At 40.0% G+C, this 22,201-nt stretch overlaps 2 protein-coding genes across 2 annotated transcripts; one reads left to right on the top strand and one right to left on the bottom strand.

Moving 5' to 3' along the window:
* Positions 1-477: 477 nt before the first annotated feature.
* LOC131255363 (probable aquaporin PIP1-4) lies at positions 478-8,378 on the bottom strand. The gene is made up of 4 exons (XM_058256057.1): positions 8,281-8,378; positions 1,663-1,799; positions 1,534-1,620; positions 478-1,221 (listed from the first exon to the last, which is right to left on the bottom strand). The coding sequence occupies exons 1-4, from the start codon at positions 8,376-8,378 to the stop codon at positions 869-871; spliced, it is 675 nt and encodes a 224-aa protein (XP_058112040.1). The 3' UTR covers positions 478-868.
* Positions 8,379-17,188: 8,810 nt separating this feature from the next.
* Positions 17,189-20,200, top strand: LOC131256032 (disease resistance protein RPP8-like). Its single transcript, XM_058257030.1, has one exon. The coding sequence runs from the start codon at positions 17,220-17,222 to the stop codon at positions 19,920-19,922; it is 2,703 nt and encodes a 900-aa protein (XP_058113013.1). The 5' UTR covers positions 17,189-17,219; the 3' UTR covers positions 19,923-20,200.
* The last annotated feature ends 2,001 nt before the right edge of the window (positions 20,201-22,201 follow it).

Genomic DNA, 22,201 nt, shown 5'->3' with positions numbered 1-22,201 from the left:
GTAACTTCTTTTCATTGTGTCTTTAGATTAAATGAATTCATGGATTACCAAATATTAGATATTGATGTTTACTTGGTTTTCCTTTTGTGGAGATCAGGTTGATGTCCCCCTCTTTTGTTTTTTTTTTCTTCAACCTATCAATAAAATTCAGTGTAATCTGATCATTGAGCACCAAAGAGGCAAGGAAACAAATGACGAAGAAGCCTACTCATCCAAACGAGTAAGGGAAATAGACCAACTTCAGCAGACTTAAGTTCTAAAGCGCATTAGCATAGTGTACACCTCTTGTTCAAACTAGAGGTTGAAACCAAACTTCTGCTCAGAATCTTTTCTGAGATTCAAGAATAGTAACTGATTTGAAACCAAACATGTCCATAGTTCATCAGTTTAGACTATCCAATTAGTTTGTTCCACTTTAATTGACCAACATGAGAAGACACACATCATAGATGAAATTTTCCATCCCATATAATAAAAAACAAACCTTCGGAGCAAAGGTCCAATATTCTAGTGAGTTTGCATTAGATATCATACTCCAAGGAACCATTTTGGTCACATGACTACATCTCTGTTTTTCTTTTTCTTTTGGCAGCAAACAAGACAGCATAACCTTACAATCATCACCAATATCAATACCACGTTCATCTTCAAAATGCTCCACACCTCATCCATCCAAAAGGACAACATGGGAACCACACACACACACACACACAGAGGATTACACAAGGAGAATGACAAAGAAAGAAAACCCGAGAAGAGAGAGAGAGTGATGATGATAGAGAATCTAAGCCTTGGCCTTGAATGGGATTGCCCTTGCCACAATCTGATGGTACACAACTGCAAGCGCTGCCCCAATGAATGGGCCTACCTAGAATATCCAATTGTCATCCCACGCATGGTCCTTTTTGTAGATGATGGCAGCTAAAAGGCTCCTGGCTGTGTTGATGTCGTTTTCAATGATGGGGAGGGTGGCCAACTGCAATAGGAACACAGCTAACTCAATTGGGAGAGGTGCAAGGATAGGCACATGAGAATCTCTAGCATTTCTCTTGGCATCAGTGGCAGAAAAGACAGTGTAGACAAGAACAAAGGTGCCCACAATCTCAGCACACAAACCATCTCCCTTGGTGTAGCCGTGCTTCACAACATTGGCTCCCCCACCCAACATCTGGTAAGGGCCCTTTTGGAATCCTTTCACCGCACCAGCCCCACAGATTGCCCCCAATCACTGCATCACCATGTACAAAACAACCCTCATCAGGGAGATCTTCCTGGCCACCAGAGGGCTGCTGCTATTTTGTTGGCGCTCGCTGAATGGTTGTACAGAGCTGTTTTCAGTCAAGAAATTTCAGGTGAGTGCTTCCACATTCCATTAAAAAAGAAAAGAAAATAAAATAAAAGGAAAAGGAATGAGAAAAGAAAGCAGCAGCCCAAACATCACAGCTGTGTTTATGTGTTCACTTGAAATCCGAGCCATACAATAGACCAAGGCAAAAATCATGCCACCAAATGCCCATGCAATCCCCTGAATACCCACACTGGCACACATGGTAGGTGGCCTTTTGACACCCATGACAGTGAGGATGGTGATGCAGAGGAATGGGAAGGTGGCCATGAAATCTGCAATCCCATGCATCAAAAATGACCATGAATTGAACTCACCAGGCTCAAACAAGGTCACTGATGGTGGCTCCTCGTAGGCCTTGTCTTGGCTTTGTGCTGCTGTCCCTATAGGCTGCCTCTGTGAGAACTTGTTTGCTCCCAGCTTCTCATGACTATAGCTATTTCCTTTGATGGCTCTGTAAATTGACAATATAAATAGATATGCTAATTTTGGAAGGTTAACATTCTCTAATTGAGATGAAATTTTCAAGGTGGCCTATAAATATGAGATGAACCTAACAGGCGGTCAATACCAATGATTTGACACTCTGCTTCTGAAAGCACTGTGGCACACTAAGGCCATGTCTGGATCCCAAGGATTCCATTCCAAACAATGGGAAAGGAAAACAGTTTTCCTTCGACATTTACAATTTGTCATGTTTAGATAATAAAGAAAAAGATGGATTACACAAGGATAAATATAATTAGGTGACTAATATCATGTTTTTTCAGTGTATAACGACATTATTCAACTTGCAAAATCTTGCCAAGCAGCAAATGCTTGCATGTGAAAGTCAGTGGTGGCAGTTTGAATTTGCTTCTTTCGTGGTTTGATCATCTTCTCCATTGTTATTGTTATGTGCAGAGAGAATGTGGAGAACTTTGAATTTAGTGTTTGAACAATGATTTATATTTTGTTGGAACGAAAATTGTTATTTTCAAAGAATGAAATGTTAGATATCAGATATAAAAAAAATACCGTGTACAACGTGAACAACTAGCTGCCTATCTTGGGATTCACAGCTGCATTATCGCATAGACCCTGCAGTTGATCGTGTTTCTTCATTGCGGCATTTTCACAAACACCTAGCATCTTATCTTGCTGATCCGACCGTGCTACATCTGCTGGCCCCTCCTTGTCTTGGTTAATACCTCCCTTTCCTTTCGAGATGGAAAACTCTCGTCTGACTAGCGTAAGCAGCGGATTATATGACCACTCCCTATCTAAACGACACGTGTCGGAAGATCACATCATACAAACGAACGGACGCTACGTGAACGGAAGAGTTCATGTAGATGGGTCCACCTCGTTCATCAGCTGGCGATTATATAACCATTCCCTATCTAAACGACATGTGTCGGAAGATCACATCATACGAACGAACGGACACTACATGGAATAGCGTTAATTAATTCCATCATGCATGCTTCCTCATGGAATAGCTAGAATACAAACGCCGATCATTAAAACTGTTTAGAATTTATACAGGCGGCCATGCTTTTTAAATATATCCTGTCCCATTCTCAAGATGCATCTATTAAGGAGGATGAATGGACACCACATCGTGATGTATGTGTTATATCTACGTTGTCTTTTTTTTTTTCTTTTTATTTCTTTTTTTTTTTTTCTCTTTCTTTTTTAATGTTCATATTAAAACATAGAGCCGAGGTAGATGTAAAGTCGAAGCGGACCACACAACAAAAAACAGTAGAAATTGAATGCCTATCATTGAAAACTTCTCAGTGGCTATAAAAGTTTCGGATCAAGATGATATTTGTATTTTCCTTTCATCCATGTCCATGTAACCTTATTAACAAGTTGGATCTCAAACAAGCATCATGCTGGGCCCTATGTAAGTTTTGATGGTAGGCGTGCCATTTACTTTAGCTTTGGATTTGCTTCCTCTTTTGCTCATATCTTAAATGAGAGGGCAAAATATAGATATTTGGGTCCAGTTTAATCATAGCTTGTGGTTTTATAAATTTGAAGTTCTTGTTATAGTTTTCTTATTATTAATGTCAGTTTGGAAAACTTCTATTTATGAATGTGAAACCGACTCTCTCCCTTGCCATCTCGTGAAAAAAATTTCTATTAGATTGATGGAAAAGTTAACACAGCGTTGATGTCAACCAGTAGCGACACCAAAATGTTCAGGCAAACAACACAAAATATTAGGTCAACACTATTTCAATGCCTCAAATAAGCACCATTCTGGCCAAAATGTTTTATGACAGGTCGGACATGCTCCTATTAAGGCTTGACATGAATTTTGAGCCAAATTCGAGCTAATTATGACTACATAACTCTTGTTAATCTCGCTTGACCCAAGTGAGTTGGAATCGGGGCTATTACTTACGAAGCTTGACACCAGTTTTGAGCCGAATCCAACCCAATTGAGGCCATTGAACCCTACATGACCCAGCTTGACCCCTCCCAAGCTGAAATCAAATCTACTACATTTATTGCTCGAGTGGGGTCACACGGGTCATCTAGGGTTCATTTATGAGATACATTTATGAGCTGACTATAACATAGGAAATAATGATGATGGACCGTTAATGAGTCCAAAAAGTTCCTGATAAAGTTGATATTTGTTTATTAACATTCGCAATAGATTTGATGGCACATAAACAGTAAGTAGAGATTTACATGAGTCATTAAAAATTTAAATGATACAACACTCAATCTCCACTGATTTCTAGATTATGGTCCACCTGATATTTAGATCTTTTTAATTCTTTGCCAAATCTACTAGAATATGATTTGAAAAAAATGGATGGACAGAGTAGATATAGAAAACATACATCGAGGTTGGCCCCACGGTGAGGGGCTGGACCGTCTTGGGTATGACAGCGGATGCAACTAAAATGCTCCTATCCTCGTGTAGCAGCATTCCACGAGTGTACATGTACGTGGGAACGGAAACGGATTGGCTACTCTCCTGCCACCAGCCAATGGCTGGTGATCGGTGCTCTGTGGGGCCCACCATTATGTATGTGTTTCATCCATGCCATTCATCTATTTTTATAGATCATTTTAATGAATAATACCAAAAATTAGGTATATAACATTCTCAAATGAGGTATATACCCAAAATGGGTCCTTACTCTTACTTGGGTGGTAGACTCTAAGGAGTTTCAACACCGGTCAAGGGTTTGAGTACCTATAGGTGGTGAAATTCCACTAAGGCGTGACTGTGCGTGTGTTAAAAAAAAAAAGTATATAACAATCTCAAATGGACCACGTTATACAAAAAAGTGTTAAATCAACACCAACCATTAAAAACTTTTTGGGGGCCATAAAAGTTTTGGATCAAGCTGATCTTTATTTTTTTACCCTTCATCTAGGTCTGTATTACCTAATCAACAGATTGGATGTCAAATAAAAAGTACAGTGGGCCTTAGGAGGATTTTTATGGTGGATATCCAAACACTATTGTTTTCTTGTGGTGTGGTCCACCTGAGATTTATATACCTCTCATTTTTTTGGTTCAAGCTATAAAATGATCCGTAAAAATGTATGAATGGCATAGATGAAACACATACATCATGGTAGGCCCATAGAGCACCGACCACCAGCCACCGGGCGTGTGGCAGGGGAGTAGTCAATCCGTTTCCGTGTAAACATACATACTCCACCATTGCTTATCTTCATTTCTTATCTTCATTATCCATACCAACCAATGAATTTTACTGAAAATATTGTAAAATAGCTAAAAAATTGACGTAGATCAAAAGATCAACCGAACCAGCCGGGACAGATGACTTTTAATGATGCACAAACTGCACTGTTAAAGCTTCGTACGGCCCACCAACCACTTAGATCCGCGCCATTTTTCGATCAATAACCTAAAAGGATAGGAGCAAAAGCATGAACGGTGGTGTTTAGCACACCAAGCAATCTGCTTCCGACTGTCTCTTGCATCCTTAATTTTGGTGGGCCCCAATCGAAAATCCGAACCGTCCACCATTTTCACCGTCTAATTTTATGGTGTGGGCCCATAACCCAAGCAGATTCAATATAAAGGTGGGTCCCAGGACATGAAAATGTGGGTATATGGATTACTACCATTAAAACTACCAATGGTCCAGCTTTGATATTTCTAGGCCATCCAAACCATTAAAATAACATGTCCAACCGTTCAAAATGCCATTTCCAGTGGGTTAAAAATAGCTATCTGTATTTGCCCTTGATCTAAATTTTTTGTGGCCCCATGACAATTTGAAGATGGTAGCTTCAATGTGCACTCTTACCCGTGTGGCCCACTCGAGCTTTGGATCTAGATCTTTTTTGGGGCTAAGCCCTAGAGACATATGAGGATATGGCAGACAATACATAATTTTCTCAAAGAACACAGTGGGTCCACTGTCAGAAACGCCATCCGCTTGGACACGGTGTCGTGGGAGCGGATTAGGTGCGTCCCTGGCCTCACTCAAGATGGTGCAGCCCTTATCATTGGGCCCACCATGACTTGTTTATTCTATATCCACACTGTCTATCCGTATTTCTAGATCATTTTAGGGCATGCATCCAAAAATGAAGTAGATTTAGTTTTCAGGGGGACCATACCATAGGAAACAGTGGTGATTGACCATTAATAGGTCACAAAAGTTTTGGATCAAGCTTCTGTTCATTTCTTTCTCTTCATCCAAGTTTACATGACCTTATCAATGGGTTGGATGGTACATAAACATTACCGAAACTTTATGATAGGCCTTGGGATGTTTTTAATCGTAGAGCGCTCAATCAATACTATTTCCTATAATATAGTCCACATGAGATGAGACTTGGATCTTCTTCTTGTTGGTCTTATGCCCTTAAATGATCCAGGAATATGGGTGGACGGCATGGATATAAAATAAATATATTAAGGTGGGCCCATGGTAACGGTCGCATCGTCTTGGGAGAGGATGGGACGCACCTAATCTGCTCCAGTCAAGTACAGAGACGTGACTTCTTAATGCAACCATGATTTTGGTGGACCCCACTTTCCCGATACTTATCGCAAATCCAGACTGTTGGCCAAGTTTTTCATCTCATTTTAGGGCAGGGGCTCAAAATTCAGGCTAATCCAGTGCAAAGGTGGATCTCATGGCAGGAAAAGGTAGGTGTGTGGCTTATCACCTCTGAAAGGAGCCCAGATCAGGTCAACTCCATTTCAACACCTCAAACGAGCTCCGTTCAGCTGAAATTTTTCTGACACGTCGAACATGGTTTTAAGAGACAGGAACATCAGCTTTGAGGCCAATCCAAACTAGTTAAGGCCACAAAATCCTAGTTAACCTTGCTTGACCTCACTGAGCCGGGGTTCCATGCCTTAAACGAGCCCATCCTAGTTGCAATTTTTCAGACATGTCGGATGTTGTCCTAGGAGGCACGTCACTAGGTTTAAGGTGAATCCAAGCTAAAGTGACAGAACTCAAGTGCCTCAAACGAGCCTTTTTCTGGCTCAAATGTTTGCAAGGTCAAACGTGCTCTTAGGAGGCTTGACATGAGTTTTGAGCCAAATCTAAGCTAATTACCTTGCTTGACCCCAACCGAGCTCGAATCAAGGCTACTAGGTTTTGGCGTGTCAATAGACCTCCATTCTAGCTGATACAGCGCTGACACATCTAACGTGGTCCTAATAGGGTTGACATCATTTTTGAGCCAAATTTAACCCAATATGGCCGTTAAACCCTATATGACCCCGCATGACCCCACTTGAGTCCGAATCGGGTCTACTATGTTCTGGCACCTCAAACGAGCATCGTTCAGGCTGAAATTTTGCTGACACGTCAGACCTGGTCTTAAGAGGGTCGACACTAGTTTCAAGAAGAATTTGAGCCATTCAAGACCACTAAACCCTAGTTGACCCCACCCGACCCTATTGGAGCCGAAATCCGCTATGTGGGACAAACATGCATAAAATCCACCCCATCCATAAGATGTTACATCACATTTTCACCATAGATCCTAAAATTCAGTCAAATCCAAACTTCAGTGGGCCACACCACACCATAAGATGCACCATCACAGTTGCTTGCCTTAAGTCCAGGAATGAGCTTTAAAATAAGGTAAATAGAAACCTTAAATGGGCTACACCATAGAAAATAATAGGATAAAAATGCCCACCACTGAAACCTTCCGGAGGCACATGCCATCCAACTCATTCATGAGGAGATTCATAACAAGATCAAGGGAAAACACATATCACAGCTTTAAAATGGTAGACATCTAACCCCACCTTTTCTTGTGGCACGGCCAACTTGAATTATGGATATGCCTTTTTTTTTTGGGGGATCACGTCCTAACATTAGCTGTGCGGCGTATGAACGGACTAGATGTAACACGGGCATCACACTCGGCCCCAGATCTAGAATAATAAAGCTTTCTCTAGTCTCCCTTCCTACTGTTGTAGCGTGACTTGCGTGGGCAACTTAGGGCCTCACTTGCGTTAGCAGATTGCTTCCTGGAAGAAGCATGCAGCAGATCACCCCGTCCACCGGATACTCCATCAAATTTTCACCATGGATCTTAAAATTCAGTCAAATCCAAGGCTTAGGTGGACCACACCATAGAGATAATGTAAAAGCAGGCCTAAACTCCACATGCGCGTTGCTTGCATAAGTCCAGGAATCTCTTGATTTTAAGGGAATCGATGCATCCTAGTGCGGTAGGTAGGATGAGTGGTTTGGATAGAATACAAATATGACCGTAAAAAAAAAAAAAAAAAAAAACAATTTAATGGCTGAACTTCCCATCTCAACTGTTTCCCATGGTGTAGCCCACTTGTGTGTTGAATCAGCATTATTAGTTTTTTTTCCTTAATGTACCAACATTTTCTGGGGTACCTGATGGACGGAGTGGATCACATCCAAATGAAAACTTTCCATCAAAGTCAGCATTGCAAGTACAAGACTCGAGTTGCTACACTCAGGTGTTGGCAACTGGCAATAGAAGGCCCTGCAGCTAACTTTGCATCCGCTTCCTGTGTAGAATCATCAAACCTCATGATTTTGGGAAAGTCATGCGTCCATGGATGTACCAACAAGATGAACGGTTTGGATCATATATCCAAGTGGGACCCATTCATCTTGGATACAATGCTAAAATCAAAATCAATGTTCTATATGCAGACCAAAATGAATGACTCCAATGCATGTGGTTAGGCGAATTTCTTAATCAAATGAATAGTCTAATGACAAGTTGATGGTGTTTATAAATTAAAGTCAGTCAACAAATGTTTATATATCATGCCACATATGGAACCGTACCATATTTCCCGCAGCAAGCCACTGGGGTGGTATGGTAGGCCCCGCCATAAAGATTCTCTGGCACAGAATTCAGGAATCCATGGTCAGATGGCCACATCATTTGAATCAACGGACAGAAGAAGGTCTGACTCAAGATATGATATGGGTCACCATGTGAGAAGATCTAACAGATTTCTTTAGATCAGCAACATTTATAGATTTTTTTTATTTTTTTTTTTTCCAGATCCTTACAGGACACCAAAGTTCAAGTGGACCACACCATAAAAAGTAGTGGAGATTAAGTGGACTACCGTTAAAGCCTTCCAAGAGCCAACAGTAAGGTTAGTTTGCCATCTAACCTCGTCATAATATCACACAGGCACGGATGAAGGGCAGAAACAAATATCAGTTTGATGAGAGCCTTCCGGCCTCAAGAAGTTTTCAATGGTAGACATCCAGTTCATACTGTTTTCTGTGGTGTGGTCCACTTGAGCTTGGATTGACCTTGTTTTTGTGCTCCTGTTTTGAAAAGACCTGAAAAAAAATGAATGGACGGTGTGGATATAAGAAATACATCATTATGAGGCCACGTAAATTTCACACGTTTGCTTGCATCCAAGTGGGACCCATCTAGTCTTGGATGCAAGCCAAAATCAAAACTCTGATACATGCGGTTGGTGGCCTTTCTCAATGAAATGAAAAGTCTAATGGCAGGTTGCTGATATTTTAAATCAAAGTCAGTAAACACGTGTTTATCTGTGATGCCAATTGTATAACCACGCCATCTTTCCCCAACATCCACTGATCACTGCGTTTTCAATACACAGTCTTTTGAAGAAGAGAGAAAATGGATCAGAAATTTTGGTGTAGTAATGTCTTATTTTTTGTACCTATGATTTTATTATATATATATATATATATATATATATATATATATATATATATATATATATATATATATATAGTTGTTTATCATAAAGAATCTTATTTTTTCTAAATTAACAAACTAAAATATAAGACAACAACTCCTTTAAAAATCATGTTGTGTAGCACGCAATCTATTTGGGAGAGAGAAATCTGGCATATCTTGTTAGCTTGAGTCATCAGAAATGGTGTGGACCAATGAGATCGGACAACATTGGAATTTCCCGTGCCTTCAACAAAGACGATCCACAATTATAATTTATAAGTAACTTATATATCGATCGGTTCGAGTTGGGTCAGGCAACCCAAGCCTGACCCAAGTTTTATTGGGTTAGTGTTTATATAACTCAAGCTCGAGACCAAACCCGATACATATTGCCCAAGCCCAACCCAATGTTGAGTGAGTCATGGGTCAGTCAGGTTGAACCCGCCCAACTTTCAGCCCTAGGCTCATATGCAGGCAAAGGTGGTTCTCTACTCCGTAAAAATTCTAGCCCATGTAAATTAGTATCAGTAAGAGCAATCCAGAGAGAGTCATCCAAAAGCTCCGACTTCATCGTACTCTTGGAGGTTTCAATTCCTATCAGCCAGAGAAGTCCTTGCATGTTAATACTCTACTTCCAAAAGAGCCAATTGGAGCTCCATCTTTTTACTTGCTTTCCCAGCCGTTTGTGTTTTGTGGCTGCTGTTTCACCCTCTTCTTCTTCTTTTTTTTCCCCGCTCATCTTTTGGTTTGTTTTATTGTTGCTTGTAGCCGGTGATTGCCCTGTAGCTCTCTGCATACGGTTGGTGGCCTTTCTCAATGAAATGAAAAGTCTAATGGCAGGTTGCTGATATTTTAAATCAAAGTCAGTAAACACGTGTTTATCTGTGATGCCAATTGTATAACCACGCCATCTTTCCCCAACATCCACTGATCACTGCGTTTTCAATACACAGTCTTTTGAAGAAGAGAGAAAATGGATCAGATACACGTGGGCATACTTAGTGCTTGAAAGACTCAACTGAATTTATTTTCAAAGAAAAAAAAAAAGAAAAAATAAAATAAAAATAAAATAAATCTACAGAAAATCTGGAGGGTTTAAAAGAAAACTTACCTTAGTTATCTTGCACAGATCTGATCTATCTCAGTCTCTCCCCGGCAACGGCACCAAAAACTTGATTGCTTGCCTCTAAGTGCAGAAGTTCGTAAGTAATATCCTGTGAATACAGGGTCGCTCCCACAGGGAGATGAATTGCGAGAAGAAAAAAATCAAATGCAAAACAAACTAAGTAATAAAAACTAAATTGATGATTTGATTTTGGGATTTTTGAATGGATGTAATTCAACTGAATAAAATAACACCCAAGCTTCAAAGTTCCACACATAGGTTAATGTTTCAAAATCATGATGACTTAGATAATACAACTAGGATCTGAGCACTATGGTCAGCCTAATCGAAAAATAAAATAGTTTAAATATTTTAATAAATGATATAAAAGATTAGAAAATAATGGATTTGCACCATTGACATATATTCTCAAGCGTCAGTGATTTTAAGTATTCAATATCTACAGGATAATGAATATCAAAGAAATATAACAGGTTGAGAACCTCTCCTATTTAGGAAATCTGATTGATCTAGAGTAAGCCTATCCATCAATGTGGATCTCATATGATGGAAACATATGGATCTCACAAGAGGATAAAAAACAAAACTTAAATAATAGATAACATGCATACACCATTCTTCTCATCATTAAAACAATCAATCATCATAACTTAAAGAAATATTAAACCCATGTGCTTCCCTTCTAGCTTGGGCTAGAGGGAACTTAGAAAAACATAATTAAATTGCAGAAATAAAAAGCAACAAGAAAAAACAGAAGAAGAAAAAAATGCAAATAGAAAATATCTAAAATAAGAAAAATAACTTATAAAGCTTTAATAAAACTAAAAACTCTTTAAAAAAATTCTAAATATTGCTCTTGAATGCTTCTAATGATGTTTAAAAATGCCCTAGGAGGCCTTATTTATAAGTAGGGAACTCCAATTTTCGTACAAAGTTGAAAACCCTATAAAACGCCTCAAATATACATATTTTTCTAAAATAAACTTCTCGCTGCATAGTTCGTTTAAAACAGACTTCCTGCTGCGTAGTTTTTCAAAATAGACTTTAGAGCTTTAGAATACACTTTTCAGGACGATTTAAGGATTCTTTACTTCAAATCTTCGATTCTTTTCATTCCTTACTTGGTTTTCTTGGATCTTTGGCATGTGAATTCTTCAATCTTGGTTTCCTAAGATCCATCCCTTGCCTTGGTGATTTTTTAGCATCAAATTCTTACTTTTTAGCACCATTTTTCAATCCAAGCTTTTAAATTCACCTTGCAACACATACATGAGTAAAATAGAATATTAAGATGATTTATGTTCATAAAACTAAGATATAAATGGGAAAAATTATGCAATATTTGAGTCTCAACAGTGGGGCCCACAGAGCACCGACCACTAGCCATTGGCTAGTGTAGGGGGAGTAGCCAATCCGTTTCTGTTGGAAGCGTTGGGCGGTGCCCTCCCATTTGTGGGAATGTAGATCACAGTCTGTTGATCTTTGGGTAGTGCTCTAGCTCTGCACATACAAAGCCACACATGACCAGTTAAAGTCTTGAAAGAGCTGTAGTTAATAGTGTCATGGGCCGTGTCTTTGCATTTGGACTTGAGGAGATTTAGCTGATCACCTGAGATCTTCAAGAGGGCCACGGTAGGACTGGTTTCAGATGTGTGGGATTGAAAAAAAAAAAAATGGGTAGGATTGTGGTGGGGTATACATGAATGGTGGGGGTTGGTACTCGATGTGATTGAAGAATGGAGTGGGTGGGTCCGTGCTCGCATTAAACTTGGGTCGATAAATGTCTGGATGTTGGGATTGAGCCGGCGGGCCACTTCTGACCAGTATTTGATGAAATGAAACTGTGAGGGCCCGTTGGCGACTGTGTGGTGGGAACATGAGCCCAACCAGACGCCTCCACATTTGAAGTAAGTTACCTGTGGGTCAGTAGAAAATGTAGCATTGTTAAAAAAACTCAAAACTCACCTCACTTCGAAAATCTTGGCAAGTTGAGACGAAATAAAAAGTGCAAAAGGAGAAGAAACTATTCGCGTTGTACAAAAAAAAATCTACATCAATGGTGGTTAGAATCTTCAAATTCGGTGGTTCATCCACCGTGAAACCGGATTGCCCGGTGGCCCTGACCCACCTACCGCATTCTCTCACACCAAAATCCCAATTGCACTTGATATATATATCGTGTTACACCTGAAATAGAAAACTAATCCCGCACTAACACAATTTTGGATGGGACTTGGATGGAATCAAGCACCCATTGAGGATGTGTCCATGGAATTGACCACTCATCAAGGATCCCTCGATGGCATCAAACTCTTTTGGTGCCATCAAATAGCAGTACCGAAACATTCCAACAACCAATAACAGGGGTCTATCGGTGCAGCATTGGGTAGTGCTGACACACAGGTGCTCAAAGTCATTGAAAAAATTCAAAACTTTTATGTTGGTTGTTGGAATGTTTCGGTACTGCTATTTGATGGCACCAAAGGAGTTTGATGCCATCGAGGGATCCTTGATGAGTGGTCAATTCCATGGACACATCCTCAATGGGTGCTTGATTCCATCCAAGTCCCATCCAAAATTGTGTTAGTGCGGGATTAGTTTTCTATTTCAGGTGTAACACGATATATATATCAAGTGCAATCGGGATTTTGGTGTGAGAGAAGTGTTTTTAATTTGTTAAAGGGTTTTAAGGGAATAGATAGGGCTTGTAAAGGCGATTTGAGACTTCTTCGAATCAATAAGACTCCATCTCTTGTAATCTGTTTTCATAGTGCATTATTCATCACTTTATGTCATAGTTTTTTTCTGCAAAAGTTTTTCCACGTAAAATTTGAATTGTTATTGTTTGGACTCAGTTGTGTGATTGTGTGTATGCTTGATTCGTATTTAAGTGTTTCCACAGTTTCCACCAATAACTTTGTGGGGCCCACCCTAATATATGTGTTTTATTCATGATGTCCATTCCTTTTGCCAGCTCATTTAAAAGCATGAACCTAGAAATGAATAGGACTTAAATCTCAAGTGGACCACAATACAACAAATAGTGGGGGTAATGATGCCCACCTTTGATCTAAAGCTTTTGTCTTCCAGGAGTTTTTCATATGCAGGCAGTCAATCCACACTATTTCCTGTGGTTTGGCCTACTTGAGCTTTGGATATACTTTATTTTTCATCTGGTCCAAAAATTGAGCTGATAAAATGGACTGATGGTGTGGATAAAACACATACATCACGGTGGGCCGCACAGAGTCTTCCCACTGATCATAGGGATAGAATCATTCGATGCTTCTTGTATTTCAAACAAAATTTCATCCAAACTATAGATAATTAGATGGACAGTTCTAATTGACACTTCACCCTATCACAAGTGTTGTGGAGATAGAGTTCTAACATATTGTAGTTCCAAAGGCTTTATCTTCCCATCTATCTGAATGGACCTTATTGAGGGAACGTGAATTGCCCACCCCGTCTGTCCCGAGCTCAGCATGGCCAGGGCCTCTGAGGGGCCACTGTGATTCATGGGTTTTATCCACAGTCCATCTATTTTGCCATACCATATGTAGGTCTAATCCTAAGAATGAGGCAAATCCAAGGCTGAGGTGGACCACAAAAGTTTTGAATCAAGCTTATATATATATATATATATATATATATATATATATATATATATATATATATATATATATATATATATATATATATACACGCACACGACCTGTGCACTGTGTACACATCTCTTACACAGGGCTCACCGTGATGTTTACGAGAAATCCAATCCGTCCATCCTATTTGTCATCTATTTTCAACCATCAGCTCCAAGTTTGAGGCAGTTCCAAATATCAGGTGGGCCCCAGGGTGAAGATTAATGGGCTGATCTGTCCGTTGGACCACTTCCCGCGATCTTCAATGGCTGAAATTTAATATGTACGGTTAATTCACGGCCCTCATCTCATGTATGAAGTTTCGAACTGATCGGATAGTGGGAACCATGTGATCTTGCATTCTGGACCATGTATGTATATTTTAACTTATGAATAGGTTAGATCTAAAAACTACATCATGGGCCCTATAAATGTTTGAACGGTGGGTGTAACTGATCACATGGTTTTCTGTGGTATGGGTCGCTTGAACTTTAAATCCATCCCATTCTTTTTCTCATGCCCTAAAATAATCTCTACAAATGGTTGGACAATATGGATATGACACATGCATCATGGTGGGGTCCACAAAGCTTGGTGATGTCACTTTAGTAGGGATTTGGCTACTGACCTTGTCAGTATCTAATCCGCGCCCGCTACAGCATCGCTAATGGGGCAGTGGATTGCATATTTAGTAAACTCTGTGGGGTCTAACGTGATTCATGTATTTTATCCATTCTGTCCATTCATTTTAACAGATAATTTGAGGGCTTTAGACTAAAAGCAAAGTATATCTAAAACTCAAGTGGACCACACCATAAGAAACAGTGTGAATTGAACATCTACCATTGAAAATTTCTTGGGGGCCACAAAAGTTTTGGATCAATCTTCTATTTGTGTTTTCCCTTCATCCATGTCTTTGTGATCTTCTGAACAGGTTAGATGAGAAATAAAAATCACTGTGGGCCCTAGAAAGGTTTCAACTGTGGAAGTCATTATTCCAACTGTTTCTATTGGTATGGTCCACTTGATCTTTGGGTATACCTAAATTTTGGTCTCAACCTGTAAAATAATATGGAAAAATGTATGGTCGGTGTCAATAGACCAAATACCTTCACGGTGGGCCCAAGAGAGTTTAATCAGTTTTTTTGTTTTTTTTTTTGAACATACGCACACACACCCGTACACACTCACGCCGTAGTGAAATTTCACCACCTATACCTATGGTACTCAATTACTCAGTACGCAATCCAATTTCCGCTAATGGACGCTGTTAGTGATGCAGTATTTCGTTGAAGCGGATTGCCTCCCGATGGTGTTAGTAGTCGGTAGCTACTCGACGGTGCTATGTGCCATCAACTATGATGTATATTTTATCCATGCCGTCCATCCGTGCCTCCCGATGGTGTTAGTAGTAGGTGGCTACTCAACCGTGCTCTGTGCGATCGACTATAATACATATTTTATCCACACCGTTTATCCATCTTTTAAGATTCTTTTAGGTAAGGAGACCAAAATCTAGGCATATCCATAAGGTATAAGGACCACACCATAGGAAACAATAGTGATTGAACGCACACTATTAAAAACTTATTGGGGCCACGAAAGTTTTCAATGAAGCTGATATCTGTGTTTTAACTTCATCCATATCCGTGTTACCTAACCAACATGGTGGATGGAAAATAAACATTACAATGGGCGTTCAATCACCTTTATTTTCTTGTGATGCGGTCCGTTTAATATTTTGATCGGTCTAAATTTTTGACTCATGCCATAAATTCATTTGGAAAAATAGATGGTAGGCGTCGATAGAATAAATACATCACGGTAGAGCCCACGTAGCACTGTCCAGTAGCAATCTCGTTACTGCTAGGCTGGTAGCGTAAGTATCAATCCCCGTCCGTATTTTTTATTATTAAAGTATTATGCTGACATCAGCGAAAATGACGTGGACCAATTATATTTTAGGGCATCGTAAACCCTGAACGCTGGAAACAAACGATCCGCTGCTTTTTCTTTAGCTAAAAGCAAAGAGTCCGGATCCTCTGGGAAACGGATTGGCTGCTCCCCCTGCCACCATCCCCGTGGCTGGTGATCGGTGCTCTGTGGGCCCAACCATGATGTATGTGTTTCATCCATTCTGTTCATCCATTTTTACAGATCATTTTATTTCCTGATTAGAAAAATGAGCGGGATATAAGTCTCAGGTGGACCTCACCATATGAAAACAATAGTAATTGGATATCCACCATTAAAATCCTCCTAAGGCCCACTATACTGTTTATTTGACATCCAATATGTTGATTAAGTCATACAGGCCCAGATGAAGTTAAAAAACAAAATAAGCTTGATCCAAAACTTTTATGGGCCCCAAAATATTTTTAATGGTCGAAGCTCATTCAACACTGTTTCCTGTAATGTGGTCCACTTGAGATTGAAATATAACTCATTTTTAGTATCATACCGTAAAATGATCTGTAAAATTAGATGGACAGCATGGATGAAACACATACATCATGGTGGGGCCCAAAGAGCACCGACCACCAGCCATTGGCTGTTGTCAGGGAGAGTAGCCAATCCGTTTCCGATCCTCTGTTACCTGGTTAACAGGGATTTCCTGTTAATGGTTTAGCGTCCGAAGCTTTTTTTAATTTTTTTAATTTTTTTAATTTTTTTAGTGAGTGGTGACGTGGACCAATGAAGATTGGTTAGGGTAGCAGGAAATCTCTGTTGACCAGATAACAGATGATCCCGACTCAAAAGCAAAAGATGAAATAATTGAGTGCCTTTGCTTTTGCTAAAGCAAAAGATGAAATTATTGAGAGCCTTTCCTTTTGCAACGGAGGTATCTTCCTTGTTTAAAGAAGAGTTCCAGAAAGACTAGTTTTAAAGACAAGCCTTCTGAAGAAGAAGTGAGAGAGAGAAAATGGAGAGTATTGCTCAGTTCGCCATACAAAAACTGAACGATTTTGTAAGAAAGGAAGCAGATTTGCTACTCGGAGTAGATGAGCAGATCATATCCCTTCGAACCAAACTTGAATGGATGCGTGCCTTCCTCAAAAACGCACATCGGATGCGCATAGAGAATGAGTTATTTAAGCTATGGGTGTCCCAAATAAGAGAAGTAGCCTACGATGCTGAGGATGTCATCGACTCCTACATCTTTAACATTGAAAAAAAACGACGAGGAGAGACAAGTGCTGGTTTGATGAGATTCATAAGTAGTTTTGCTGGTTGCATCAAAGACATACCAGCCATCCACGACGTTGGAAAGAAGATCCTCAACCTAGAAAAAAGGCTCGGCGATATCAAGGAAAACATATCACAGTACGATGTCGGCAATATATTAGTTGGTGGAGAAGCTTCGTCTTCTTCAAATCAAAGCCAGCTGCGGAGGGGGAAGATGGCTCCCATCGTCGAGGAAGCCGATGTGGTCGATTTTGAGGACGAGACAAAGACACTGGTGCGGCAGCTGACTGAAGGAGATGCGCGGCGTGCTGTGATTTCGATCACAGGTATGGGAGGGATAGGTAAGACTACTCTCGCAAAGAAAGTTTACAATGACATCCATGTAAAGAAGAGTTTCGATTTTCATGCTTGGGTGTATGTCTCTCAACAATATCTAGTCCGAGAGCTTTTACTTAGCATTATAAAATGCTTTAGAGCCCTCGAACGAGATGACAAGGAGACGACGCCTGAGGAAGACTTGCAGCTGGAACTCTCTCAGTACTTACAAGGGAAGAGATATCTGGTGGCATTCGATGATATATGGAGCAGACAAGCTTGGGACAGTTTGGTTTCTGCATTTCCAGATGCGAAAAATGGGAGCAGAGTGCTTCTCACGACTCGCAATGAAGATGTAGCAAGGCACGCAGATGCACAGAGTGCACCCCATAAACTCCGTTTTCTGGATGGAAACGAGAGCTGGTCACTGTTTTGTAAGAAAGCACTTCCCGGAAATCTTCCTCCTGCGTGCCCTCCAAATCTGGAACAGTTGGGGAGAAAGATGGTCGCCAAATGTGGAGGTTTACCTCTAGGAATTGCAGTGTTAGGAGGCGTCCTATCAAGAAAAGAGAAGTCAGTGAAGACGTGGGAGAAGGTGCTTAAAAGTGTGGAATGGTGGCTAAATGAAAGTAAAGAAGATGGGATCTCAGGCATATTGGCCCTGAGTTACCATGATATGCCCTGTTACCTGAAGCCCTGTTTTCTTTATTTTGGAGCTTTTCCTGAAGACTCTGAAGTCTCTGACCTCGACTTGATTCAGTTGTGGACAGCAGAAGGGTTCGTGCAGAGAAGAGGAGAAGAAGAAATGGAGGATGTTGCAGAGGATTACCTGGATGAGCTCATCAGTAGAAGCATGATTCAGGTGGTGAGAAGGAGGAGCAATGGAACGGTTGCAAGATGCCGTATTCATGATCTTCTACGAGACCTCTCAATATCGGAAGCGAAGGAAGAGAGATTTCTGGAAGTGCATGGGAACATGGCGCCTGAATTACCTACGAAGGCACGCCGACTTGCAATTACTTGTGGTGACATCAGTAAGTCCATCTCTCTTAACCGCTCCACTCCACAACTCCGCTCTTTGTTGCACTTCAGTAAAGAGGATCAAATGCCGGAGAAACCGCAATTGAAAATCACCTGTGGAGCTTTCAAATTGCTGAGGGTGATGGATCTCCAATTGGTGCGCCTCTCTAGTCTCCCTGATGAAATAGGGTATCTAATCCACTTGAGGTACCTAAATCTCAGTTGCACCTGGTTAGAAAGGCTTCCATCCACCATAACTCGCCTCTCCAATTTACAGACTCTCGATCTGCAGTTTACAAATGTCCACATGCTACCGGATGATATTTGGAAGATGGAACAGATAAGGCACCTGTATCTATGCACTACGGCAGGACTTCCCTGTCAAATCAGCAACGTCATGCAAATCCATCGCTTAAGCAATCTCCAGACTCTAAAATTTGTAAAGGAGGGCAGCTGGATAGAAGATGGATTGGAGAAACTAACTAATTTGAGAGATTTGGGAATAAATGGAGATCTCAAAATGGCATTGTCCCGTTCCATTCGTAAACTGGCAAGCCTCAGATCATTGCTGCTAGGGGCAAGTCGTAATTGCGCGATTCCAGCGTTTTCATCCTTCTCAAATCATCACCATCTATTTCACATGAATTTGGACGGACCCTTTGAGAAATTACCGGACGTGCATGAGTTCCCACCTAACCTCACAGAGCTATTCTTGAGGGGGTCCCAATTAGAGCAAGACCTGATTGGAACGCTGGAGATGCTGCCGAACCTTCGGAAACTCTCTTTATTCTCAAGATCTTACATAGGAAAGGAAATGGTTTGCTCTGTAGGAGGGTTTCCACTGCTCGACTATTTGTATATTTATGAATTGGATGAATTAGAGGAGTGGAGAGTGGAGGAAGGAGCGATGCGGAATCTTAGACGTTTAGAGATCAGGAATTGCAAAAAATTGAAGATGCTTCCTGATGGATTGCGGCATATCAGCACTCTTCAAGATTTGCAGTTATCACTCATGCCGGAAGAATTCAGAGAAAGGGTGCGAAAAGACGATGGAGAGGACTGGTTTAAGATCCGACACGTACCCGCGCTCACCATCTACCCGTAGTGTATGGGAATCTTTCCATGTAAGTAATTGGTTTTGGACTTGTTCGCATCCATTTCATCTATCTAGACCATCCGTTAGGTTCAGTCCACTCATCTTCTGTTCTGGATGATCCAAACTGTCCATTTAGTTTCATGGAGAAAGTAGGGACAGGATTGCTCATAGAATATAGGTTTAGTCAAGAACGCTTACTGTCATTTGATTGCTATGATTTTTACAGTGGAGAAGAGTGGACAGTACTCCTGTGGACGGTCTCCATAGATGATATTGATTCCTACAAGTCCAAAACTCTGTTCTCATATTTCAATTTCATGGGGTGTAAATATGTAAGCTATCTACTTTTCTTGTAAAATTTAGGCTTTTTATGAAAATGTCCTCTTGTATTTGTTGGCTAATCTGTGTTATAGATGTAATAAAGGCTGAATATGTTTAGGTGAGGCCTTTGGACTTCTGTGGTGCCTGTTTGAATTCTTGTACTTTTTTTTAAAATCATCATTTCAACAAAGTAACAGGTCAGGTCCTGTGCTCCCACCTTTCGCCAATAAAAGTTTGGATGACTAGTATCTTTCTCCGACTAATATATATTTTGACATATGGATGTTGCCATGCATAAAATGTTGGCATGTGGTTAGTGGATTTGTGTCATAAGTTGGTGATGATTGGTCAATTTACTTCTGTCATGATTTTCATAAGACTTTTTTTTAAGTTGTTAGTAGAGAGTGTGTGAAGGTCGTTGAACAACGTTCTCATATAGAACAATGTTCTCATATAGCATTCTTATGTTTCATGCAAATTCCATCAAACAACTATTTATATGGCGTTTGATGTAACTTCTTTTCATTGTATATTTAGATTGCATGAATTCATGGATTACCAAATATTAGATATTGATGTTTACGTGGGTTTCCTTTTGTGGAGGTCAGGTTGATGTCCCCCTCTTTTATGTAATTTTTTCTTCAATCTATTGATAAAATTCAGTGTGATCTGATCATTGTGCACCAAAGATGCAAGGAAACGAATGACAAAGGAGCCTACTCATCCAAATGAGTAAGGGAAATGGACCGAAAAAGGGAAAAAGACCAACTTCAGAAGAATAAGTTCTAAAGCACATTAGCATGGTGTTCAAAACCTAGGATCTTTTTCAAGATTCAGGAATAGTAACTGATTCAATCCATTTATGGAGTTTGAAACCAAACATGTCCGCGGTTAGTTAATCACTTTAGAATGTCCAATTAGTTTGTTCAACTTTACTTGGAACATCATGAGAAGATACACAAATCATAGATGAACTTTTCCATCCCATTTATGCCATATAAAAACAAACCTTTGGAGCAAAGGTCCAATATTCCAGTGAGTTTGCATTAGACATCATACTCCAAGGAACCGTTTTGGTCACATGACTACATCTCTTTTTTTCCTTTTCTTTTGGCAACAAACTAGACAGCATAACCTTACAGTCATCATCGATATCAATACCACAATTCATCTTCATAATGCTCTCGTCATGTCATCCATCTAAAAGGATAACATAAGAACGAAACACACATAGTGTCACGCCCGGAAATTCGGTACCCGAGTTGGCCAGACCCAACTCTGAATCCCAGGTCATGATTTAAAATTAAACATTCACAACCACACTTAATTAATCTCATTACAATAACAACATTCATTAAATACAATATTTAACTATTACGACTTAAACTCACTTCTAAATTCTTATTGTACTTTTTTTTCTATCAGTACAAATAAAAGATAAGTAAATTGATGATTGGATCTTCACTCCACTTTGCTCTTGACTAAACTCTGATGCCCTGAAACACTGTTATTTTGAGTATGAGCATAATCGCTCGTAGGATCTTATCCAACCAAATCTGAAATTTCTAGATTTATATCAAACAAATAAATAATAAAGTATTTTCTTGAAATTCGAAACATAATTCAAAATATTGAATATTAAATATGACATGAATGCGATGCTGGAATCATAAAGACGTACCGAATGCTACACTATCATGAATTCAATAATAAAATTATATAATCATCACATCTTACAATACTGTACCTAGGTATATGGTCACGTTGCATTAACACCCACACATTAGTACCTCGTGGTGAGGGACCCATTTATACGTTAGCTGGTCAGACTACTGCTCCGGTTGTACCTCTGACGTATGTCCGCGCATACAATTGTACTCATACGCCGTACACAAAGGAGACTCCGAAGAATCCAACGGGTTCTAAGGTCTTTTACCTAAGGGACATGATTGCCCTACTTGCTAGCT

The sequence above is a fragment of the Magnolia sinica genome, chromosome 9 (assembly GCF_029962835.1).
Source record: "Magnolia sinica isolate HGM2019 chromosome 9, MsV1, whole genome shotgun sequence".
NCBI classification, from domain to species: domain Eukaryota; kingdom Viridiplantae; phylum Streptophyta; class Magnoliopsida; order Magnoliales; family Magnoliaceae; genus Magnolia; species Magnolia sinica.
The sequence above is the reverse complement of the archived record's forward strand: the minus strand, read 5'-3'. Positions and strand labels throughout refer to the sequence as shown.

Coding starts and splice junctions, on each gene's coding strand:
- LOC131256032 (XM_058257030.1), top strand. CDS start 17,220: ATGGAGAGTATTGCTCAGTTCGCCATACAAAAACTGAACGATTTTGTA.
- LOC131255363 (XM_058256057.1), bottom strand. CDS start 8,378: ATGAGGTTTGATGATTCTACACAGGAAGCGGATGCAAAGTTAGCTGCA. Junction 1,621..1,662: donor AGTGACCTTGTTTGAGCCTG/GTGAGTTCAATT, acceptor ATGGGATTGCAG/ATTTCATGGCCACCTTCCCA. Junction 1,222..1,533: donor TACCATGTGTGCCAGTGTGG/GTATTCAGGGGA, acceptor TGCAGTGATTGG/GGGCAATCTGTGGGGCTGGT.